We start from the raw sequence: 26,634 nt of genomic DNA, 5'->3' as shown, positions 1-26,634 counted from the left end.
AATTCCAATAAGAAAGTAACAGGACTTTTCAAATCTCAAAAAATCGCAGCCTTTGCGATTTGCTGATCGCATTTTTTCAAATTGCGATTTCGATTTGAAATCGATTAATCGTTCAGCCCCAATTCTTATGATGACCACGCGTAGAAGGACACGTGTAATGAGGGCGTTCTGGCGACTAGAGGGCATTGCAGCAACACCCTGGTCTTGTTCTGCAAACTTAGACCCCCCCCACCTCCACCAACCTTGCACAGACCAGCGTGGTGAGTGAGGTAGGGTAAAATCTACCCCTCAACTGGATTACCAACTTTGACTAAACTATTTCTCGAGATGTTTGAACATATATATTTTGATTTAAAGCTTTTGTGACTGCAGGGATTCATATTCTTGGTTCTTTCGGTAAAGTCACGTAGAAGGGAAATAATAAAATATAAAATATTTTTATTTATAAAATATATAAAATATTTTTATTTATAAAATATATTTTTTTATTATTTCCCGTCTACGTGACTTTACCGAAAGAACCACGTAGAAGGGAAATAATAAAATATTTTATTTTATTATTTTCCTTCTACGTGACTACCGAAAAAACCAATAATATATATATCTTTTAAATCCCCTCTATTCAAATCTCCAGATTGCTTTCAAAGACTCCCGGCAAATCCGTGGAGGGTTGGTCATCCTCTCTCCCTCTCTCCCCCGGTAGACGTAGGGAGCTCATCGTCATCCAGCAGTGGATTGACACGAGCCGGCCCTCGTCCAGGTCACGATGGAACAGCAGGCTGAGACCAGTCCACTCGTTACGCCGGAGAATCACAGAACGGGTGACTCGGCTCTGTCTCCCTGAAGCAGTTTCGACTGCCCTGAGCCACCAGAAATTCCCACCCCACACACGATGTATAATTACGACCGCAAAGCGACATTTGCGTCCCCGAAACTCAGGGGAGTTTTGGACGTTTCGGTGAGTTAGTGCAGGGTAGGGCTTCCTCCTAAGGGCGCTTTAGGCTCATGGTACACTTACAAGGTACACGTGGCTCCCCCATGGTTCAAACCACTGCTGGATGGGTCGTGGGATATCTTCTGTAGCTATGCTTCAGCACGGCTGGTAAAGTGCCGGTTGGTGAAAGCGGGGAGCATCGATGTAGGAGCATAGAAGCGAAGTACAGTACAGGCTTCTAGATTTGAAGCTTTCGTGACTGCAATGATTCATACTCTTAGTTTTTTCGGTAAAGTCACGTAGGTAAAAAAAAATGAAATAAAAATTAATAAAAATAAAATAATAAAAATCACTGATTTTTATTAATTTTAAATAAAATAATAAAAATCACAGATTTTTATTATTTTATTTTTTATTAATTTTAATTTAATTTTTTTACCTACGTGACTTTAAGGAAAAAACTTAGAGTCCAGTACAGGCTGGTCCAGATGTCCTGTGACCTCCCCCCTTTTTCCCCCCCAATTAATCGACCCCGAACATTTTCTATTTGAATATTCATTTCCGTTTTAAATAAACCTTACTCTTAAAAAAAGATTACGATTTAGCCTTTTAGGGATTTAATGAGCGGGTCACAAGACATCTGGACCACCATGTACAATAAAAATGCATTCTTATGCACTGCCCTCTGTGGTCCACAACTATTAGCAAAGCCCCGTGCGCTCCTGCCTACGACCACCCTGGGGCGTGCGTCGGTGGCACAAAGCTCCCTCGAGCAGGGCCGGCTCCAGCGGGGTGCTTGGGATAGGGCACCTGGGCCATCAGATGTCCCTTTGGCCCATCCGAGTTCACTCTCCCGAGCGGGGAGTCACTGTGATGGTGGCCCTCCACTCAACAGCTCTTCTGAGCCTCACTCCCTTTGTCTGCGGTCGTCCATGGGCCATAAATGACGTCACGCGATTTTGGACGATTTTTTGACCTTCCCCCCTCCCATCGTCACATGGCGTCATAAAAAGTCAGACCCCCCCCCCCCTCAAATATGACGTCACAAAGCTATGCCCCCCCCCCCAAAATGAAACATGCTTCAAATCGCTTTAAACTATTGTCATTGTAGTGCGTATTTAATGTGGCGCTGCACTCGGATGTTGTAGGAGAAAACATTTATCAAAAAGTCTATTTAATTAAGTAGAACGTGTTGTCTATATCTATTTAAAGTTGCGCATTTTGACGTGACGTCACGTTTCTCACCCCCCCCCCCCCCTCGTCACACATCGTCACAAATGTCTGACCCCCCCCCCCAGGTGCGTGACGTCATTTATGGACGGCCCCCTATGCCGCCCGAGGTAGCAAAACTTCAGTCTTATTCATATTCTTAGGTTTTTTCGGTAAAGTCACGTAGGTAAAAACATTAAAAAGTAAAATAAAATAAAAATCACGACGTTTCGGAGGCAGCACAAGCTTCCGTCTTCAGGTGGTGATGTCCGCTATACGGCGAATCATTAATTTACTGCGATTGGGCCACATACTTGAAATCGACGTTGAAACCTCATTCCTCTTGAACAGCTTTTTTCGTTTAGTTTGTTGTCCTTCCACCGCACCACGGCTGCGTACGGTGTGAAAAAAGTTCAACATTCTGTACTTGCGGCGATTAAAATGCAGCCACGAAAATGATGCCCCTGCTGGTGGTACCGACCAGCGAGATATCTGGTCTGGGGCTCATGGATTAAGATGACCCTGGAGCCCGGTCTGATTTTCCAGACTAAAAAAATCATCATTAGCTTCCGAGGGCTGATAAGATTACTCACGTGGCGGGTGATTTGGTCACAGGTTGAAAGAGGAAATGTCAGTTTTGATTAATATTCATCTCAAATGAACCCAACACACTCCGGTTTCCATATGAACATCAAATCAAAGCGTCTTCCTGCTCCCCTCGATGGGCAGACCAGAAATTCCACATTCCAATAGGTAGGGCGAGGCTTTCCTTTCTCTCTCACTCACCAAGCCCAGGCACTTTTCTCAGCCAGCCGATGTCTATAAAAAGTATGCAGTCTTCTGCAATACAATACAGTTCAACACGAAACCGGTTGCGGGAACTAGATCTAGATGCAAATCCATTTCTGTCACCGAACACAAATTTCTATGTTCGGACTGCCCAGATCAAGCCCAAACACGTGACAACCCCAAGCAGTTTCGATTTAAAGCTTTCGTGACTGCAGGGATTCATATTCTTGGTTCTTTCGGTAAAGTCACGTAAAAGGGAAACAATAAAATGATTAAAAATTTTTTATTTTATTATTTTATTGTTTCCCTTCTACGTGACTTTACCGAAAGAACCAAGAAGATGAACCCCAAGCAGGTTTGTCAGTTCATCCGGTGGGCCAACGTCCCTTGACGTTGACGTCCCGTGATGTTGCGTTCGCTTTATTGACCCCGGATTGATGATGTGTTGAGACAAGCCCCGACTGGGATTTGAACTCATGCCGGTTTGACATCTACGACCACGGCGACTCTCGATCAGGGAATGGGACGATTAGAGCGAGGGGGGAGTGGAAGCTTTTTCTTACCAAGCACCGTATAGGATTTTCAAATATATTTAGGTGACAAAGACAACGATCCCCAATATAGCCTTAACAGACTGCTGGGGCAAGTGCTGTTAGCGAGCACCTATGAAGGCTGGCACGACACACGAGGGGGTGGGTGGCCAGCACCACGCCCGACCGCCCTTTGTCTCCCCAGTGGCAATGTTTACACACCGCACCAGGTACTCATTGGAGGCTGAGTCGACCTAGCAGAGGCCCAGGACCCGTTCAGATTATCGTCACTCAACAACAACAACCGCCATTCGCCACTAAGTGGCGGTGACATCACCACGACGCTTGTGCCAGGCTATGTGCACCTTGAGGCCACGTGAAGTGTCGAACGCCCGCTGGCAGGAGGTCATGGGGCAGACCCAGATGCCACAGGTCGACTGACTGAGACGACTGGCTGATGCACCACCTGTGCCCCCTACTGTGCCAACTTGCTGTGCTTTAGCCACCCCTCGACATCAGGATGAGTGGGGGACGATGCCATCCCCAGCCGCAAGCGATTATGAAATTCTCGCTTGCAACTTTCATCAGCTCGCTGAGACCATGCCATTAAGGGTTTGAATGGGATCCTGGGTGTACACCCACGACCGGAGTGGAAGAATGGCAGGCGCATCTTACAGATGACAAGTCGATGGTCAGTGGGCAGATCAGCTCCACTGTAGGTCCTCGTGTCAAGGACATGGGCCCGCATCCGCTGTTCCGTCACTATGTAGTCCAGCAGATGTTCTTGCTTGGACCCGGCATGCAATCATGATGTGGTGTGGATGTGCCGATGCCGGAACAGCGTGTTGGTAATGACAAGCCCATGGGCTGCACAAAAAACTAGCAGCCTCCTGCCGTTGTTATTGAGCTGATCTGGCCCATGCCTTCCAATCACTCTAGACCAGGTACCAGCATCATGACTAACTCAGGCATTGAAGTCAACCAACAAGATGACTCTATCCCGAGGGGCCACTTTAGCTAGCACATGTGACAGGAGGTCATAAAAGGCATCTGACTCATCGGCCTTCCCTGCATCCTTCCACGGATGTTCGTCTTCAGTGGGGGCATAAGTAATCACGACCACCACTCCTCACCTCTGGTTGATGGGAAGGCGAGTCCAAAGTAGTCTGGGACTTACAGCTTCCCACACCTCACTGCCACGCCCCCTTCATTATTGTATTCAGAAGAAGAGCCACACCCTGTTGTTTGGCAGTCTCCTGCCCCGAGTAGAGGACTGTCCACCCCTCATGGTGGCAGGAGCCAGAGCCGGTCCACCGGACCTCCTGGATACCACAGAGATCCAGGCGGTACCGTTCCAGCTCCTGACAGAGGAGTGGCAGCCTATCCTCCGCAGTGAGCGTTCGAACATTCCACGTGGCCACACGTAGTGGTTTTTTGTTGTTTCTGGAGGAGCCCCGAGGGTAAGGGTTCAGTCTCCTGGCTCCGCCAAATGGGATTTGGCCAAGAGACATCATAGACGCATGTCCCCGCGGGGCCTCCGGCACAAGCTTATTTATTGAATTTTATGGTCGTGGTTTAGTGGTAATTAATTGAAGGTGGAGGGGTTACCAGCCCCTCGCACCCGTCCAGAGCCCCCATTAATCGTCACACATTAACACACAGACACACACGCCTCAGCCACTTCTGTCACTGCAAAGGCCATTGTCAGACGCGACTTGAGTTGAGTGAAATTTGGAAACCGTTTGTTGCGAAGTCGAAAAATCTCACTTTCAGTACCCGATGAGTGTACCGAAAACGCTGACAACCTTTGCGTTCTGACCTTTACTATGACCTTCAACGCACTATATCCATTGCCGTTCCGGTCAATCAATTATTTAAAGTGATGGCATCAGTTTAATAGATTTGATCCGTTAAGCATTTTAATCTGTCTAGATTTAATCTAAAAATCAGTGATGTGCCCTTCACCTCCGATTAGCACGGTCGGCTACATACGACGAGAAAGAGATTTAACGTACATACGCACATTTGACGTGTTAACTACAGCATCAATTAGTTGTGCTCTCTGCGGCTATGCTGCATTGCAACTTGTATCGAGCCAAACTGTGGTCGCTTCTCGTGTTAAATGTGTTGAGGTCAGAGACATTTTTGTCGTTCCTGGGGGTTTGACCGTTAGAATAAAGTTCACGTCGTTCCTAAAGTCACCAATTTGGCGTCTGCACGTCTCTTTCCCGAGATCCTTTATTTTTAAATTAAAGGTAATAATCATCATTTGAACGCCTGCTGCGCTTGCTGCAAAGTCGAGTAGACCACTCAACCTCTCCTAATCCGCAATCACCAAGGTCACATTTACCAATCAGCCTCTTCTTGTCTCTTGCACCATTATTTTGCAGTCCAGTCGCCCCGTTACGATGCTGTCATTTGAGTGATCGGGTTATTCCTCAAGCATGTGTTTTATTTATTCCTCATTGTGGCTTCTCGTTGGGTCGTATACTTGAATAATAGTTAACTTGTAGTGTTTCGAGATTCCTGAGTGTAATTCTAGGAGACTAATAAACGTCTAAGGCATTTGAACCACGCAACTTTACGTCGCGTTGCTGGAGAGGATGAGAATCGCACACCTCCACACAATTCTTATCGGCTCTCCCTCTACGATGGGAAAAGTCGCTCCTATTCGGAAGTATGGCGTTCTGCCCTTTGCATCTCACCTCGCTGACTTGCAACCGTGTTCCAGTTCATTCCTCAATTCTTGTCTGGGGCCGTCCATAAATGACGTCACTCGATTTTGGACGATTTTTGACCCCCCCCCCCTCGTCACACGGCGTCACAAAAAGTCAGACCCCCCCCCTCTCAAATATGACGTTACAAAACTCTGCCCTGCCCCCCCCCCAAAATAAAACATGCTTCAAATCGCTTTAAACGATTGTCATTGTAGTGCGTATTTAATGTGGCGCTGCACTCTGATGTTGTAGGAGAAAACATTGATCAAAAAGTCTATTTAATTCAGTAGAACGTGTTGTTTATATTTATTTAAAGTTGCGCATTTTGATGTGACGTCACATTTCTCAAACCCCCCCCCCCCCTCCTCGTCACACATCGTCACAAATGTCTGACCCCCCCCCCAGGTGCGTGACGTCATTTATCGGTATTTGATTCTTCAGATACAGCCCACACATCGCGTGTGGCAAATGGTCAAATCAATTGATTCTCAACAACGCTGTTACACTCTACATTGCCTGCAAGCAACCTGGCATGCAAATTGTAAAAAAACAAAGTACATAATTACACGCACAAGTTCCACGCTGTGTATCTGTGCGTAAGAATCAATTGCCTCATGGTCATGCCATGGATGGACTGTCCCCTGCCAAGGGAAACGTGGAATTTCCAACCATTGGCTCGAGGCGTGGCAAGACAACGCGATCTCTGGCTGAGGGTGACACACGCGGATTTATATTGACATTGATTACCCATTGTGATGATTTTCTAAAGAAAAATCCGTCACCAAAACAGCATAACCAAGGCTTTAGCAAATTAATTGTTCATATTGTTTTCCAAATGAGTTACCTTTAAATTAAATAAAAACTGTACACAGCACACACTATCTCTCCCACTTCAGCAAAACATGTTCTTGATGTGGTTTTCCCACCTGATGATGATTGCTTGTGTTGCAATCGAAACGTCGTGATTAAATATATTTCATTTTATACCTATGTGACTTTATCGAAAGAACAAAAGAGTATGTACACAGCAGCCACAAAAGATCGTGCTGTTTGCAAGTATGAACTGCATTTTTAGACCGGTTTATCTGGACCGGGGGGTAACGTTGTTTCCTTCTTCCAAACAGCCAGGCTCTTGAGCAAGACTCTTATCTGATCATCACAATCACATTGTAGCAATGCATGCGGACGCTTTGCATCTGTTATTGACTGACCAATAGAACCAGAGGATTCTAGATTTGAAGCTTTCGTGACTGCAATGATTCATATTCTTAGGTTTTTTCGGTAAAGTCACGTAGGTAAAAACATTAAAAAGTAATAAAATAAAAATCACGACGTTTCGGAGGCAACACAAGCTTCCGTCTTCAGGTGGTACCGTCACAGCCACGACGGCTGTATCAAGTAAATGAGAGATTGTAGGAGCTACCACTCCGTTTATATAATGGTTGGAGAAGGTGGTAGCTCCTGCAATCTCTCATTTACTTGATACAGCTGTCGTGGCTGTGACGGTACCACCTGAAGACGGAAGCTTGTGTTGCCTCCGAAACGTCGTGATTTTTATTTTATTTTACTTTTTAATGTTTTTACCTACGTGACTTTACCGAAAAAAACTAAGAATAAGAATCAGAGGAACCCACATTTGGGCTGTGCTCGTGTACGCGCACGTGTGTGTCTGCTTTGTCGTGGGAAGCTATGGGTGTTGAGCGGCTGTTAGCGCACTGTTGCTATCCAACCTTGCGACGTGAGTTTGAGTCCCGACCAGGGCGAGCCCCAGTGGGCGAGTGATGCTTGGACGAGTCTCGGCCCGAAACGAGTAGCTGCTGTAGTTTGTAAAAACCATGACAGATGCTGACTAACAGCATTTTTTTCCAGTAGTATAATGCTATATATGAGGGTATTTATCTTTGTTTTGTGTGCGCGTGTGTATTCCAGGTTCTGGACCAGATGTCCAAGTCATTTATTTGTTCCAGTAAGTTCTAGATTTTAAGCTTTCGTGACTGCAAGGAATCATGCTCTTAGTTTTTTCGGTAAAGTCACGTAGGTAAAAAATGCAATTAAAAATTAATAAAAATAAAAGAACACAAGACGGAAGCTTGTGTTGCCTCCGAAACGTAGTGATTTTTATTCTTTTATTTTTATTAATTTTTATTTCATTTTTTACCTACGTGACTTTACCGAAAAAACTAAGAGTATGTTCCAGTAAGTGCTTTGTTCCTTTACATTTTCGTTGGAAACCCCACAGGGCAACACAGATTTACTGTATATGCCTTCAAGGCTGTTTCAATAAATCAATAAAAACATTTAGAACGCAGTGAATGGGAGAGAGATAAGCTGCACGCGACTTACACCATCTAATAATTGACATCAACAATCAGAGAGCTACCCTTTAAACAATGTTTACATCACGAACACAACTCAATACGTTCGTCAATAACCCTGCTGCTTCCTTAAAAGGAAAACAAATATATAAAATAGGCAACGTTTCGGACAATCGCCCTTATGCATAGCACACGTGGTCATCGAAGGGCCATCACCCGAAACGTCACCTATTATGATGAATATGTTGAGTTTGTTGTTGTTGTTCTTTGTGCTTGTGTGCCATCTATATATATAAAATCGCAAATCTGTCTGTCTGTCGGTCTGTCTGTGTGTCGCCGGACCATACGCAGTTTCATTGGACGGCGGTTGCCCCTGGCAACGGGTAGCGACGCATTTGCTGCGGGATGGACGCCATTTTTAATTCCCGTTAAAAATATGCGCACGCATTAACACGCGACTCTGAGGTAAATTCATCAAAGTTTCACGTCCTCTTCACCCCCCCCCCCCCCCACCCCAATGTGTGCAATTACTATTATAGGGTCGGTAGATAATACAATTATAGCGATTAAACAGTATTTTTGTAGCGCGGGGGGGGGGGGGGGGTAACGGCCCCGGTACCCAGCCTCAGCCGGGTGGGCAATTTAGGCGAGGCCGGAGGCTCTGCACGGTACTAGGCCTCGACACCCCACCACACTATAGGCCGTACATATTACTGCACAGCGGCCGAGGAGATCGTGGCTCGATTAGACAGTATTATTGTAGCGGGGGGGGGGGGGGGGGTAACGCCCCCAGTACCCAGCCTCAGTCGGGTGGGCAATCTAGGCGAGGCCGGAGGCTCTGCACGGTACTAGGCCTCGACACCCCACCACACTATAGGCCGTACATACTACTGCACAGCGGCCGAGGAGATCGTGGCTGGGTGGGGGGGGGGCAGGGGTAGCAACCCATCTGTGTATATATGTATGGTTATTAAGAAATATATTTTTCACCCGGGCAACGCCGGGTACTTATGCTAGTTGTAATGTAAACGCAGCAGCAACAGCAGCAGCAATTTGTGTAAATCACAGCGGTACATTAATGCCTGCAGGCGGTCATACATTCCATCTTGGAATATGTGAGTTTTACTCAACTTACACAAAACACAAGCAAGACAATTTTCACGAGGACTAGTTGAGTTATTGTTTTCAACTCACGATGTCAGTCGCATACCCCTCAACCCATACGGGTTACCCGTATTCTTGTACAGGGACATTGAGTAACAAAAGCATTTTCATTTTTTTTGTGTTTCTTCCATGTGATGGGACTTTGTAGGATGAACGTTGAGATCTATAAGGAGCACGGGGTGACCAATAAGGTTTGAATTGGTCTGCAATAAGGCAGGCACTGTAAATCTCAACGTTCATCAAGTCCCATCACAAGGCAGAAACACAAAAAAATATAAACAAATTTTCGTTACTCAATTTTCCTGTACAAGAATACGGATAACCAGTATGGGTTGACAGGTATGCAACTGACATCGTGAGTTAAAACAATAACTCAACTAGTCCTCTTGAAAATTGTCTTGCTTGTGTTTTGTGTAAGTTGAGTAAAACTCACATTTTCCAAGATGGCCGCCCGCCTGCAGGCATCAATGTACCGCTGTGATTTACACAAATTGCTTCTGCTGTTGCTGCTGCGTTGACAGTGGCGCACAAGCACAAATAACAACAACAACAAACTCAACATATTCATCAACAACACTGCCTTCAAAGGAACAATATATAATAGGCGACTTTTCGGGTGATGGCCCTTCGATTACCACATGTGCTATGCAGAAGGGCGATTGTCCGAAACATTCATCCTATAAAGAGAGAAACGCAAACAAATATACAAGAAATGTTTTACTCAACGTCCCTGTACAAGAATACGGGTAAACCGTACAGGTTGACAGCTATGCGATGGCCATTGCATGTAGGCAGTGCTGATCACATGCCAGTTGTGTCAACCAGTGCCGGATTATCCGAGTAGCAAAAGTAGCTACAAATGCTACGGGCCCCACACTTTAAAGGGGCCCCGCGCTAAATGCTTTCAAGCTATCAATTCCGGTTCAGCGATTCTGCACTTGCTCTATTACTATAGTACTATACTGCCTCAAACTTTTATGAACGACTGGGTGTTTAAGGTTTCGATTTGTCGTATTATCTGGCTGTATAGCAAATGAAAAAATACAATTACTTTACTATGCCAGTAAAAAATTAGTGTTGTAATATTTACTTATTTTTTTATTTTTTTTTATTTAGGGCCCCTTTATAGCATCATGCTACATGCCCCGCACTAGCTTTATCCGGCACTGGTGTCACTATATCAACGTGTCTGTAGACTTTTGCGAAACCGAGGCGCGTTGAATCGGTAACGCGTGAAGGAATTTATGACTTGTGTCTGAAAGGGGAATTTCACGTCGGCGTTTGTGTAGCGTGAACACGACCCTGGACCCTGTCACAAATATTCTCTTTATTGTCACGCTTTGTGGTCTGAATCGAACGATTCAATGTTCACACTTTCTCAACACGTGGAGAAGGTAAAAAGTTACTTTAAATAAACAGAGGCGACGTAAATAATTCACATTTACTTGTTAAAAGACATCATTATGCAACTTAAAGTGGCATTGTTTTTATAACTTATTCTAAGCCAAAATTCAAATTATTACAATGAGTTCCCCCCCCCCTTCCATTATCTTGTCTTATATCTCCTCAGCGTGAGCCGAGTGTCTATTCATAATAGAGGTTTTTTGGGTTAGATCGCGTAAATATATAAATGTGTCGTTAAACCCGCCACCACCCGACACAGCCAACTAGTGAGGGTTGTCACGTAAACAGAACCGTGGCCAATTCGTCACTAGTACAGCACACCGGTGTGTTCTGGCTGTCGCCTGATGAAGCTAGTTGTAATTACTGGCGAAACGTCGTACTCAGATTGTAAATGTTGTGGCTTGGCTCTCCAACACATCGGTGTAGTGCTGCATTGGTGACGAATTGCCACGTTCTGTTTATGTGACAACCCTTACTAGTTGGCTGTGTCGGGTGGTGGCGGGTTTAACGACACATTTATTTACGCGATCTAACCACAAAAAACTCTATTATGGATCATGTTGGTCGCGAAAGCCTCCTGCATGTTAAACGAATGGTTTTTTTGTAGTCGTCTGTGCGGACCCCCCCCACCCACTACCCCTGGACTCACTTTAGTCTCAAAGCCCCTTTCCTATCCCTATCCCTCTGAGTGGCCCCAACAAATCGCCTTTCCGGCTTTTATCCACCCAACTCCGACGTGCAATTCAGTTCTATCTCTCATTTCGAAGCTTGTAATTAAGAACATACAAACTCCACGCAGAAAAGTGCCCGAGTCAGGAATCGAACCCGGGCCCTTCTTGCGGTGAGGCGCCGGTGTTATCACTGCATTACCACCCTGGCGCCCTAAGTTTGGGGGTCACGAAATGAATCACGAATCTAAATGTGTCCGTTCAGCACTCTGGTGCAATGGAGTCTCAGCAACAGCAGCAGGGTTTTCCACGTACTGTGAATAGACCCTGGCTCTCTCTCTGTCACACACGGCTCCATGCGTGCATCATGAGAGTTATAATCGTTTTCTGGCTGAGTTGTCGTCACATCGCCGCCGGTTGTTGTTACACCAGGGGGTAGCTGGCCGCAGAGGCAATTCCACAGAGGTTGTTGAAATCTCGAGCCATGAGCACGTAGCCACCCTCTCCCCAGCCACTCCCCCAGCTGTGAGACACACACACAGACACACACAAGGCACACACACAGACACACACAGGCACACACACAGACACATACACAAGGCACACACCCAGACACACACAAGGCACACACACAGACACACAAAAGACACACACACAAGGCACACACACACACAAACACACACAAGGCACACACAAGGCACACACACAGACACAAGGCACACACACAGACACACACAGGCACACACACAAACACACACAAGGCACACACAAGGCACAGACACACACAAGGCACACACACAGACACACACAAGGCACACACACAGACACACAAAAGACACACACACAAGGCACACGCACACACAAACACACACAAGGCACACACAAGGCACACACACAGACACAAGGCACACACACAGACACACACAGGCACACACACAGACACACACAATGCACACACCCAGACACACACACAGGCACACACAAGGCACACACACAGACACACACAAGGCACACACACAGACACACACACAAGGCACACACACAGACACACAAAAGGCACACACACAGACACACACACAAGGCACACACACAGACACACAAAAGGCACACACACAGACACAAGGCACACACACAGACACACACACTGACACACACAAGGCACACACACAGACACAAGGCACACACACAGACACACACACAGACACACACAAGGCACACACACAGACACAAGGCACACACACAGACACACACACAGACACACACAAGGCACACACACAAGGCACACACACAGACACACACACAGACACACACAAGGCACACACACAGACACACACAAGGCACACACAAGGCACACACACACAGACACACACAAGGCACACACACAGACACACACAGACACACACAAGGCACACACAGACACACACAAGGCACACACACAGACACACACAAGGCACACACACAGACACACACACAAGGCACACACACAGACACACACACAGACACACACACAGACACACACCCAAGGCACACACACAGACACACACACAAGACACACACACATACACACATACAGACACACACACAGACACACACAAGGCACAACAACAACAACAACCGCCATTCGCCACTAAGTGGCGGTGACGTCACCACGATGCTTGTGCCAGGCCAAGTGCACCTTGAGGCCACGTGAAGTGTCGAAAGCCCGCTGGCAGGAGGTCACGGGGCAGACCCAGGTGCCACGGGTCGACTGACCGAGATGACCGAGATGACTGGCTGATGCACCACCTGTGCCCCCTACTGTGCCAACTTGCTGTGCTTTAGCCACCCGGCGCTCCGCTCGTTGTTGTGAGCGTCGCTCCTCCGCCCTCCGTTGTTGTTGGAGGGCGACTGCCTCCAACTGCCCAGTAGCGTCCTTCACGAGCCTCCTCCACTGAGGCCGACACAGACACACACACACAGAAACACACACACACACAGACACACACAAGGCACACACACAGACACACACAAGGCACACACACAGACACACACAAGGCACACACACAGACAGCATGAGGATCGAGTTACCCACCTTAGCTTACAGACCAATGTGACAAGTGCCATTGTATGTCTACTTGTATATATATACAGTATTCTACAGTTATGTTGTCAATCCACTGCTGAACAGGTGTCTCCCTCATGCCGTACAGGTACTGAGGGTTTCATCTTCTTGGTTCTTTCGGTAAAGTCACGTAGAAGGGAAGTAATAAAATAATAAAAATAAAACATAACAAAATAATTCTCACGACGTTTCGGCCACAACGCAAGCAGCCGTCCTCAGGTGAAAACCAGGTCTGTCGAGGCGACAGCGTCTGAATGAAACAGCACACGTGCTTGGAGCATATATTTAAGCTGGGTTGGAAGGGGGGGAAAGGGCGCTTTGACGAAAGAATTTGCATATCAAGAGGAATTTAGCATATGGGAAATGCAGGTATGTGATTAGTATGCCCGTGCATTATGCAGGATTAGCAGCATCAAAGGGAGGGGATATGGGAAATGTACTGAGGGTTGTGTGACCATACTTCACCATGCTGGTCAGCGTGAGTTGCTGAAGGCGGAGGGTAGTCACAGGTGTGGGAGCAAAGTACGATAAAATAATGGATTCTTTTGCTGAACTGCCATCTGTTTTCCACAAGGTATGCCCGCAGCAGCCTAGATAACGCACGTTTTATGAGCGCTCTCGGATTAAAACCTGCTTAGCTTTCAAAATCTGAGATTGAGGAGATGGAGTGCCTTCTGGGTGATCTGGTTATAGGCTCGAGGGTTAGTCAAGAGAAACTCTTAATGCCACCACTCACCCAACCACCTCTGCTCATGTTGACAAGCACAACATCAGTATTCATACAAACATACCCAGTGAAATGATATTGTAATAATATACAGGTAGTCCTCTACTTACGACGGAGATGCGTTACGACGACCCCATCGTAAGTCAAAAATATCGTAAGTTGAAGATGGCCTAGCCTACCCAGGAGTCTTAAAGAATGGTGATAATTTAGCAAAACAGAGCAATTTACAGTACCGTACTGTATAAACTATATACTGTATGTATTTATTAATTACAATACTGTATTGCACAGTAAAATGTAAAAAAAAGGTTAATGTTTTGCCTACCTATATGAACTGCAATTTAATATAAAGTTTTTTCAGGAAACAATCCTCTCTGCTATAAAAACGTTTAACATGCATTGATCGTATCGCTATCGCGATCGTAAGATCGAAATATCGTAAGTCGGACCATCGTAACTCGGGGACTATCTGTATTGCATTCACAAAGCACCTTTCCATTGGGGTCTCAAGGCACTGTACATAACAAAACATATCAATAGAATAGGCCAAGGGGAGGAGCAAACTAAGACAGATAGAAGCTAATTCAGATAGCTGAGAGGAAGCAATATGAAAATATAGCCGTGAAGAAAATTAACCGATTCACGAAAGTCAGATCCAAATTCGTGAGGCAATTCATGGACAGCTGTTTGCCGGTAAATGACCTGCAACGGTGGTTTTGCGACTCGTAACTTCTGCGATAGAGCCGTGACAAATTGCACAATCGGGCAGCTTTTCTTTCCACAACAACCACCACCACCGTATAGCCGACGAAACACCGCTTAGAAAGAGGAACAACTTTAAAAATGTATTTTTAGAAAATCTCGAATGTGTTTGACAGCGGCTCATCAAGACTGACATGGCACTGGCCGTGGGGAATGTCCCTCCCCGCCACAACCCCCACGCCGACTTTGTGGCCCAACACCTGGGTCCGTACGCCAACCCCGTGCGCGCCTGGAAAGGTTTCACCATCGGCACCCTCGGAAGCTGCGCCGCTCGCATTTCAAGTCTACAAGCGCTGCTCACGGCTGCCCGGGGGCCATCCCCTGCGTAGTGACGCTACCTGTTCTTCACGATCCAGAATTTCTCTCCCTGCTCATCCGCGCCGTAGCCCACGACCAGCACGGCGTGGTTCAGTTCGTTCGTGCACAGCGTGTCCTTGTAGATGCCTGCAGGTCACGCGGACAAATGTAGGGCTCATCCATAATGGCAACAGCGCTGCCGACCAATTTCCGCAGTATATTATTTCCCAATTGTGCTTCCATGTTATAATATCGGTTGGCCTTTTTCTCTTCTGAAACTAAACTAAACAATTTTTATTTTACACCATTGGTACCTCATTTGCAGTAACAAATATGATAATTATTTTTTGCCCTTTTATCTGGCAACAAAACTGACAGCTTTTTTACGAGGAGTCATGTTTGCATAGACCACGACTGCAGGTATTGTGGTCTATGCAAACATGACTCCTCGTAAAAAAAGGTGTCAGTTTTATTGCCAGATAAAAGGGTAAAAAGAACAATTGTCAATTTTTATTTTACCAGGCAAGGCCCACTGAGCTATGTAGCTATTTTTCAGAAGCGACCTGGCCACAATTGATAGCTCAGTGAAGTGGCTTATTGTGTGGAAATGTATAGCAGCCAAATACTCTAAAACGCGTGATGTTCATTCTAAATGCGGAGGGAGAAACCGGAGAGAGACACACACACAGCAGGCGTCAGGGTAGGGCTCGAACTCGCAACCTCCTGTACACCAGGCGAGGTAGCTAACATCTTTTGCCGCCGTGGCGCCCCATCGCGCCACTTTACAATTCCTCACCGGAATGGTAGAGCTGGAAGGAGTTGAGGCTGGCGTCGATGGCGACCGACACCGGACCCACGGAGGCCACGGCGTTCTTGAGGGCCTCCTCGTCGTCCTCGGTGACGTCCACGAAGCCGGTGGCCTCGGCGGCATTGCTCTCAGGGTCGTAGCTGCACAGCTCGTCCTGTGGCGAGCACAGAGATTTACAATCAGGAGGTGGGGGGGGGGGGGCGGGGAGGTTACCGAGGAGCATGGAGAGCCTCGGAGGTGTTGGAGTCGCGCGGAAAATAGAGTGGCGGGGAGGGGGGAAGAAAAAAAATTAACCCGTAAAAACAAAGTTTTTCACTATAAATCCTTTATATGCGTGGCATCGGTTTTATTTTATTATTCATTTCTGTTTTTCTTGAGTAAGAGTTTCATTTTTATCACATTGGTATTTTAAATTTCCACGAAAATAAATTGTCACGCACAACCAGTCTGTGTGCAAAATGTCAGCTCGATTGGATCACGGGAAGTGGGTTAAAAAACGACCGAAAGATTTGCACGGTCGTAAGCGCGCAATCAAGCAAGCAAGTGAACTTAATATAAAGGATTTAAAAATTACCGACGATTGTGAATATTTATCGATGCCGATGAGAGATAAAAATTATAAAAAACGCGTCGCGACGTTAGAAGTGATTTGTTCAAGAACTAAACATATTCCAGGTTGAAATTGCGTGCAAATGGTTCGGTGGTCTGATGGGATGCATCCGGAACTCTTAACTTGCGGTAGCTGCATTAGTTTTGACCCCCAAAACCAATGAAACGTCACCTAAATTGTAGCAACGATCTATATGTAGCGATGTCAATCCACGTGCACGTCGCATCAGTTCCTGCCAAGTGTTCCCTGGGGAATTGCAACACAACCGTGAATACGACGGCGTCGATGCTTCAATTAATCGGCCCATATTTCTGAGCTTGGCTCTGACCCGGCTCTGTCTCACGTGAGCCGTGGCTCAAAGCGCCGAACTCGAGCCAGCTCTGAGAAAAAACCCTCACGACGGCAAGTCCTCGTTTAACGCGGTGGAAGTAGATGCGTTCCTGAAAAGCGCCGCGTTAAGCTGCAAACGCCTAAACCGAAAACAATTTCCCCTTGAATAGTGTAGCGATGACAAAGTTTGGCGAGGTACAATGTGCGCAGACACAGCGAGATGGCGGGGTAAATAACTGTGTGGGTATGCCGCCGCGTTACTGTATCATTCCGTATACAGTATCGTATTGCTGAGCCACGCAGTTCAAGAAAGTAGTTCAGCGTCGACCGCTGAGAAACCGCGTTATAACGGTGCACGTTTCACGTTGTAACAGGTGGCGAATTCCGCGTTATATTGGTGCACACGTGGCAGAACCGCGTTATAGCGAAAACGCGTTGCAGTGTGAACACCGCCACATGTTAAGCGAGGACTTACCATACTTTAGATAAAAAACACAACATTTTATATGTTAATACATACTGCATGTTTCAGCTACTAACACAGGTGGTTTACATAATTACATTTCATATTCTGTGTTCAGCTAAGGCAGGGGTGGGGAACCTTTTTTCTGCCAAGGGCCATTTGGATATTTATAACATAATTTCTCGGGTCAAACAAAATAAATCAACTTTCAAATTTGCCAGTTATATTTGGTCAAACATTTGATTAACTCACCCCGAATGCGATGGCTGGAACTGCTTCTCTTTGGTGAGGCGTGTGATGTTAGCTGGTATTGATGTTGCTGCTACTCGCAACTGCTTTTTCAGGTTTGCTCCTAGATATTTTGAATTTCGAGTCCCGCCTGCGGTTGCCTTGGCAGGGCCACACCAAATGATTTTGTGGGCCTTATACAGCCAGCGGGTCGGACGTTCCCCACCCCTGAGCTAAGGGTATGTTTTTTTATGGCAACCAATGCTATTTGTAAAAAAAATTTTATTGCATTCACAACACCTACCACAAGGTCAGCGCTCTGAAAGCGTTGTATACAAGTAGTCACCGGTTCGATGTGAAACACCACGATGAATCAAATCAGATTGATCTTAAGTGTTATGATTGGATCCACAGATATGAGGGTTGTGGATAAGAGGCGCTTGACTGTGGAATACAGATAGGTTTATCAGCAGCTGTCCGAACAGTCGAGGGAATGTAACTCCGAACAACACCGCGTGAAATCTGATAGGAAATCATGCTTACCTCTAGTTGGGACAATAGATCACATCATTTTTTGACAATAAACCCAAACACTGACTTATTATGTGGTTAGTCAATTTAACATGCAGGCCTTCGCATACAATATTATATTAATAATAAATAGGTTTTTTTAGTTAGGTCGCGTAATTATTCATGTGTAGTAACTAATTGGCACGTTTCGTTTACGTGAACACCTCACTGTCGGGTTATGGTGGATTAACGACACATTTCCATGAACACGCTCTAACCCAACAAAAAAAACCTTCATTATGAATTACAATGGGGTAGACAACGACACGTTCACAGTGAGGGTTCATCTTTGACAAGAGTCGCCCTCCTTTGACACCATCTCTCGCAGCACTTCTCATCTCAACACAATTTCTGAAGGGCGCCGCCAGTGGCAGCTGCCCCTGCGCGCCACGAGGTGACTAGGAGTGGCTGGCCTGTGAGCGGGCATTCGTCTGCCAGTCGGGGCGGTGGCAATGATTCCCGCCACCGCTGCTGCTGCACAATCCCCAAATTGAGCGATCGCGATTCAAGTTTTGCGGCCGCAACCCTCGACTGCCTCACCTGCGCCACGTATGGGTACGAGTCCTCCGAGTCGATGCCCCCATTGCTCACGATGTACTGGAACGCATTGTCCATGAATCCTCCCCCGCAGCCTTGGTTGCCCTGGGGCCACGAGCAGTCCACCAGGTTCTGCTCGCTCAGCGACACGAGCACTCCAGTCTTGCGCTTTTGCTGCCCCTCGAGGGAGCCCGTGGCGCTGAACGCCCAGCAAGAGCCGCAGTCGCCCTGCGGAGCGGAGCAGAGACCACGAGACGACGCTCAACGGGACATTGGCGGAGCCGCATCACGCCAAGGAAAGCTCATTTGTCAGCGGAAGGGTAGGAGAGACGGAACGGACGGCCAAACGCGCTGACATGCCGTGGCAAGCGATGCGTGTGAATGAGTCTCCCCTTGGCCTTCGACTGCGCTGGGTTCGTAGTGCAGCGTGCTAGCCGCTACGCTAGCCGCTACGCTAACCGCTCCCCGCACCACTGCCCTGCGGAACAGAGAGAGAGAGAGACGCGCGCAGAGACGTCGCTCAATTTAAGATTGGAGCCACATCCCAGAAAATAAATGTTCAGTCGTAACTTTTGTCAGCAGAAGGGTAAGAGAGCCAGAAAGGACGAATAAACACGCTGACACCACGGCATGGACACGTTTGAATTAGTCCCCCGTGGCCTCCGAATGCGTGTGTTTGCAGAGGATGCAAGGAATGTCATGGCAGGATCGGGTGAAAGATTTGAAAATTCAAAATGGAACGTGGCAAGACAGTGTTGTTGACCAAATCAGGGAGAGGAGGATGTGGTAGATGGAACAGGTGCGCAGGAAGGAGAGGGCCAGGTGACTGAGACAGGTAATGGAGTGGTACCCAGATGTCAGTGATAAAGAGGAAGACCTACAGTCCAAAGGTGAGACATTTGCAAGAGCAATTCATTGCGGGTCAGGTGTCAACTTTGCAACAGCTCACAACTCCCGGTAGAAAGGAAGCGATACTAAGATATGGTGACATTAATCTCACTGTATGTATGTATTATCCATAATAGCAGTGTTTTGGGATAGATCGCGTAAATATAAATGTGCCGTTAAACCCGCCACCACTTGACACTTAGTAAGTTTTGTCATGTAAACAAAACATGGTCAGTTCATTACTATTTCAGCACACCGGTGTGTTGGAGAGTAAACCCACAACATTTATAATTCGAGAACGACATTTCGTGGTCGAATTATGGATAGTATTGACCGCGAAAGCCTACGTGTTAAACTGCATGTATGTATGTATGTTGAACTTCTTTCGCATCGTACGTAGCCAACCGTGCTGAGGGCCAATGATGACCTGCCGATCTTCACCTGGTTTTTGACATCAGTGACGTAGCCCTGTTCCCTCCAGTCCACGCTCTCAGGGGCTTCAAAGAAGGCGGCGGGTGCCATGAACACGGAGCCGTGGGAGTCCTTGCCGGTGCCGTTCCAGCCTCTGAAGCCCAGCATCAGCTGTCGGAACTCCTCAGTTGTCTGCGTGGGACGAGCATTCGCAAGGAACGCAAACCCTCCATCGCTTCAACCTCCGTGTCAGATCAAGGCACATTTCAAGCCACCGCGTCTTTGTGCGCGCAAATGAGCGGAACTTTAATTTCAAAAATAACAATGGGCATTCCGACATTGCTTTGCCCCCTTGTTTTGTTTGGTCTGAGAGGGTCCTTCTCTCGCTTCCTCCTCCTCCTCCTCCAAGTATTCACAAAAATTATCAGCAAGTCTGCATCCCTGGTCACGTGGGGTCAGAGATCGGACCATCGTTCCTCTCGCTGCAAGTGAGGTTTCTCAGGTATTAATTGACGAGTGTTTTGTGATCACTTTACAAGGGTCTGAGGAGGCCATTAGAATTATAATGGTGAGGCAAGATGGCAGCACTGACATTGGCCTAAATGACCACTGAACTTAAATTTTGATTCTTTGCTAACCGGACCGAGATAATTACATCTCTACACCCATGAATCTCTTTTAAGTGGGTGGATGCCCGCCTGAATTTGAACCCATCATATCTGCGCGTGTTGGTCTTAGTGGTTTAACACAATCTGTACGAGCTTATACGAGCCAAATCCATTCTCATGGAAATGAGGAAGGCATAGGGAAGGAGGAAACGTCTGGCTCACCATCTCCCCACAGAGCCACATCCGATGTCCTATGTGGTAGTTTTTAATCTCGTGAGAGCCAAGCGTAGAGGAGATATGTGATGTCCTGGCTCACCATGTCACTGAATTGGTTCATGCCCATGCGCCAGGTGTGCTTGCCCATGGAGTGCTCCAGGTTGTGCATGGAGATCCTCTTGAGGTTCTTCTCCCAAATCATCCTCCTCCAGCCCTCCTCCTCCTGCAGCACAGCAGGCAGAGAGACGCATTAAGGGATGCAATGCAATAGCAACCAGCACCGTGTTCAGGTGTTCGGCAACTCTCAACCGGGAACGAATCGACCATATTGAGTGGCTATGAAGTAGGAACACCTGGCAACAAGGTTGCCTGCCGACTTGCTGTCAGTAGCTTTAATAAACTTCAATTTTGGTTTGGGAGATTAACTAAGGTTAACATCTGTGTGCATACCTGTGAACCCCTTATCAGTGCCCTACCTTATTACAGACCAATTCAGACCTTATTGGTCACCCCGTGCCCCTTATACATCTCAACGTTCATCCTACAAAGTCCCATCACAAGGGGGAAACACAAACAAATGGACAACATTTTTAATGTTTTGCCTTTATTGAAATGGCTGTACGCCGTATGGACCTGAAAACTCAATTTCTCTGTACAAGAACATGGGGTAAAACCGTATGGGTTGACAGCTATGTGTGTGGGTCCATGAAATTAACACCACTTTTGCGAGCGTTTCCAAATTCGGCTGTCTCATGCATGTTGAACTTCTTTCGCATCGTACGTAGCCAACCACGCTGATTGGAGGAGCGGGGGAAGCACTCATGGAGAGACTGGCCATGAGTGCCCACTGACCATGAGTGCCCAATGGCCATGAGTGCCCACGGCTGCCACCATCCCTGGGGCACCACTTCACTCTTTTGCCAGTGTTGAGGAAGCAGCAGTGGCGATTTGTACACGACCCACTAACCGACCGACCTCTGCGTAGCAACCCTGCCACATCTGCTCGCTCAAACGATGCGCTGAGGTACCGTGCTCATCTCCGTGGGCATCTCTGAACAAGGAGTCGCTCTACAACGCTCCACAACATGGACATCTCTGAACAAGGAGCCCCTCTACAATGTTCTACAACGTGGACGTCTCTGAACAAGAAGCTGCTCTACAACGCTCTACAACGTGGGCATCTCTGAACAAGGAGCTGCTCTACAACGCTCCACAACGTGGACATCTCTGAACAAGGAGCCCCTCTACAATGTTCTACAACGTGGACGTCTCTGAACAAGAAGCTGCTCTACAACGCTCTACAACGTGAACATCTCTGAACAAGGAGCTGCTCTACAACGCTCTACAACGTGGGCATCTCTGAACAAGGAGCTGCTCTACAACGCTCCACAACGTGGACATCTCTGAACAAGGAGCCCCTCTACAACGCTCCACAACGTGGACATCTCTGAACAAGGAGCCGCTCTACAACGCTCTACAACGTGAACATCTCTGAACAAGAATCTACACTACAACGCTCTACAACGTGGGCATCTCTGAACAAGGAGCTGCTCTACAACGCTCTACAATGTGAACATCTCTGAACAAGGAGCCCCTCTACAACGCTCCACAACGTGGACATCTCTGAACAAGGAGCCGCTCTACAACGCTCTACAACGTGAACATCTCTGAACAAGAATCTACACTACAACGCTCTACAACGTGGGCATTTCTGAACAAGGAGCCCCTCTACAACGCTCTACAAAGTGAACATCTCTGAACAAGGAGCTGCTCTACAACGCTCTACAACGTGGGCATTTCTGAACAAGGAGCTGCTCTACAACGCTCTACAACGTGGACATCTCTGAACAAGGAACCGCTCTACAACGCTCTACGACGCTCGTGCGGTGCGAGCACATGGCGATGCGTTGTGGTCGCGACCGACCTCGCCGTAGGTCTTGCCGTGGAACTCCTTCCAGGACTCCCACTCGGGCGACAGCTCCGGGTCGAGGAAAGGCGAGGCCACGGCCACGGAGACCACCACCATGACCCCCAGCAGAGTGACGAGCAGCAGCTTCATCTTCGTCTTCTTTTCTCTCCGACTCAGGACCGGCTGGGAGTGGCAGCAGCAGCGGCCATATGGCGGGAACATGTAAAACCACGTACCCAAAGTAAAATATGAGACACCCATATTGTTCATAACATCTGCTAAGCTTTTTCCCTTTTTTTGTTGCCAATAAAACGGGAAAACCCTATTATCATATTTTGGTACTAACAAAGGAGGTCCCATGATTTAGCTGCTCACCCCGAGCTCTCATTACTCTGATAGTGGCATTGTCTTTGGGCTGTACGCCTTTTGGCGTCCTCTGGTCTAACACCGTTTGAGACGAGGCTCAAAAGAAAGCTGTCTGTGGTGTGGACCAATCAGTTTCAAGAACAATGCATGATATACTATCAGAGTATTTTTTTTTTTGCATTCTGACCACAAGCATTGTGGTTAATGCAGACATGATTCCTTATAAAAGGTTTCAGTAAATGCAGACATGATTCCTTGTAAAAGGTTTCAGTTTGGTGTTTTAACATCTTAACACAGCTGTTTTGTTGCAAAAAAAGCGGAAACACCTATTATCATCGCTAATTTGACAGCACTCTGATTAACAAGCCAGAGTCTGTCGATGAGATCCAGAACATAAAACAAACGGTCCATTGTTTTTTTCTTGCTTTAGTAAAAAATTCGGCTTGATAATATAGGTCTGGAAAGCGAAGAGGCTGATGGAATAAAAAAACATATTTAGACTTTGGGAACACACAGCATGGTGGAGTTATGCTTTTATATTTTGCTTTGACCCGTAATGTTCCAACCCAACGGAAATCGTGAGTTTGTGTAGCCAGAACTACCGTAGTTTGAACAAACAACAACAACAACAACAAAATACACGACAAACTTTCCGGCCTGTTGCGAAAGCGAGGAGGTCACCTTGCGGCCGAAGAGCCGACGAAGACTGTTGATTGACGGCCGCGATGTCTCAAGATCCTTCGCGATGATGAGATGATGGTGGCTGTCGTCACGCGCCGCTCGTCGCCTGCGCGTGACTGGGGTCTGCCTCCTCCTCCTCTCCCTCGTGACTGGGGAAATCTTAACACAACACAAAGGCTAAGACATCTCCCCAACCACCCATCCACCGTATAGCCTCCGCATGCTTTTTTGGGGAAATTGCTGCTGTTAGCTAGCGCCCCTATGAAGCCCGCCACGGCACACGAGGGGGTGGGTGGACAGCACCACGCCCGGTCGCCTTTGTCTCCCAAGTGGCGATGTTTATACACCGCACCAGGTACTCGATTCAGGGTTGAGTCACACTCACTCTCACACACACACGTGTGTGCGTAAATAACATACCTGTCAACCCCTTATCAGTGCCCTGCCTTCTTCTTGGTTATTTCCATTCTACGTGACTTTACCGAAAGAACCCAGAAGATGAATCCCTGCAGTCACGAAAGCTTTACATCGAAAGTGCCCTGCCTTATTACAGACCAAGTCAGACCTTATTGGTCACCCCGTGTCCCTTATAAATCTCAACGTTCATCCTACAAAGTCCCATCACAAGGGAGAAACACAAACAAGGACCTGAAAATGTAATTGCCTGTACATGAATACGGGGTAAACCGTATGGAATGACAGATATGAAGTAGTATAAGAAGAGTAAACATTGCAAGTGAATTTAGTACTCACACACACACGTAATGACGCCGTGCTGATGCCCGGTAGAGTTCAAGGGGTTAGTCTCCCGGGGGGTCATCCTTACCGGGTGTCCGAACCACTTCGACCGGCTCCTCTCGATCAGGATGAGCAGCAGCGGTTCCACTCTGAGGCTCGCCCGAATTACCGGACTCCTCACCCGATATGAGTATTGTTTTTTTAAAATAAAATCTCGACACGGATAGCAAGAGTCGCATATAACAGGCGTGCGAATAAGAGGAATTCTCCCGTAATTAACTAATTTCAGTGGAGTGCTTGGTTCCAAAATGAATTTCTACCATAAAACTAAAAAATAACTATTATAATTCTATACTCTTTGGTTCTTTCGGTAAAGTCACGTAGGTATAAAATAAAAGTCATGACGTTTCGGGCGCAACACCAGCGCCCAGCATCAGGTGGGAAAGCTTGGTCTTTATGACCCTTGGGCGACACCCATTTCAAACCTTTTAAAACAGTCTGCATCAGCAGCAGACCATGGCTTTCCCACCTGATGACGGACGCTTGTGTTGCGCCCGAAACGTCGTGATTTATTTTGTTTTCTACCTACGTGATTTTGCCGAAAGAACCAAAGAGTATGGATTCCTGCAGTCACGAAAGCTTCAAATCAATTATAATTCTAATACATAAATCGTTTATTGACGCACACTTGCAGTGAGTCTGAGCAGACGTCACGCCGCGGCTGTGTGTACATCATTTCAGAAACGCACGTTACAAAAATATATCAGGGAAAGGTGCTAAGGGCTACAAACACGTCAGTTTACCAAGACGTGGATCCATTTATGAAGTATTTTTTTCTGAAGGCTGCTGCTAATTCACGCTTTGAAGTCATTGAATGGAAGCACGCAAACATCTAAACTCATGTATAAGCACGACAATGATAATATTGATGTGTGTGGCGGGAATTGAGACTACTGCTGTACTCATTTTGGAGAACATTCCATGAGTGAGCGGTTTTCTTAGTAGATATCAGAATTATTCAACAAGCTGCTGCTATACGTGTGCCAAACAGAATGTGGCCACGCTCTTACAAAAGCACTCGTTGTGTGCCGATCTATCGTTCTAAAACGAATACAGTGGAACTCCATTTATGTGGGTGCAGCTAATGTGCCGTGTGAAATGAACCATTGCCTTGCAGCAGTCGCAATACGCGGTTCGACTGTGCCCTGGTGCAAGTGTAGTGAGTTCAAGGAGACGTAGACGACGTAGTCGGAGGCACACTTATTTATTACAACTTTACACTCGACACAGGGCAATGTATACAACACTTGAAGGGGTAACGGCCCTTTCACCCGTCTAACAGGGAGACCCCGCTATCTCTATCCCGGCTAGCCTACTCCCAGGTCCTCCACTACAGAGCTAGGGGAGGCTAGCTGATCCAGCTCTGGCCAAGCTGAGATCACGGCACCCTTAGCCAACCAGACCGGCTCTTACAAGAACATCGGCTCTGGACTCTCGGGGCCACGCCACTGGCTTGCCCTGGTCGGTCCTTAGAGGGACAGCCAGCCAGGGGAGTCGCAGGGTCTATCCTGCCGGTCTTCACTCTTCACTGGATAAGCTGTAATACAAGAATCCCGAGCCCACCGGCTCCCCGCCTTATATAGCAACTCCCCCC

The 26,634-nt window shown here is 47.1% G+C and overlaps 1 protein-coding gene across 3 annotated transcripts; it reads right to left on the bottom strand.

The window, feature by feature from the left end:
- Positions 1 to 11,732: 11,732 nt before the first annotated feature.
- On the bottom strand, positions 11,733 to 24,348 carry LOC133354123 (procathepsin L-like). Of its 3 annotated transcripts, XR_009756541.1 has the most exons (9): positions 24,243 to 24,348; positions 23,211 to 23,378; positions 21,387 to 21,509; positions 20,493 to 20,654; positions 19,167 to 19,391; positions 16,414 to 16,579; positions 15,659 to 15,764; positions 13,406 to 13,660; positions 12,201 to 12,253 (listed from the first exon to the last, which is right to left on the bottom strand). XR_009756541.1 is itself a non-coding variant. In XM_061570714.1 (8 exons), the coding sequence occupies exons 2-8, from the start codon at positions 23,343 to 23,345 to the stop codon at positions 12,154 to 12,156; spliced, it is 1,017 nt and encodes a 338-aa protein (XP_061426698.1). In that variant the 5' UTR covers positions 23,346 to 23,378; positions 24,243 to 24,348; the 3' UTR covers positions 11,733 to 12,153. The 3 variants fall into 3 exon arrangements, 2 of the variants coding, with proteins under 2 accessions (XP_061426698.1, XP_061426699.1); XM_061570714.1 differs by lacking the exon at positions 13,406 to 13,660 and having other exon boundaries at positions 11,733 to 12,253; XM_061570715.1 differs by lacking the exon at positions 12,201 to 12,253 and having other exon boundaries at positions 13,320 to 13,660.
- Positions 24,349 to 26,634: the final 2,286 nt, after the last annotated feature.

This window comes from Lethenteron reissneri, chromosome 46 (genome assembly GCF_015708825.2).
Source record: "Lethenteron reissneri isolate LAM-NWPU_2019-01 chromosome 46, ASM1570882v1, whole genome shotgun sequence".
Lineage (NCBI taxonomy): Eukaryota > Metazoa > Chordata > Hyperoartia > Petromyzontiformes > Petromyzontidae > Lethenteron > Lethenteron reissneri.
Note: the sequence above shows the minus strand (reverse complement) of the source record. Positions and strands in the feature narration are given on the sequence as shown.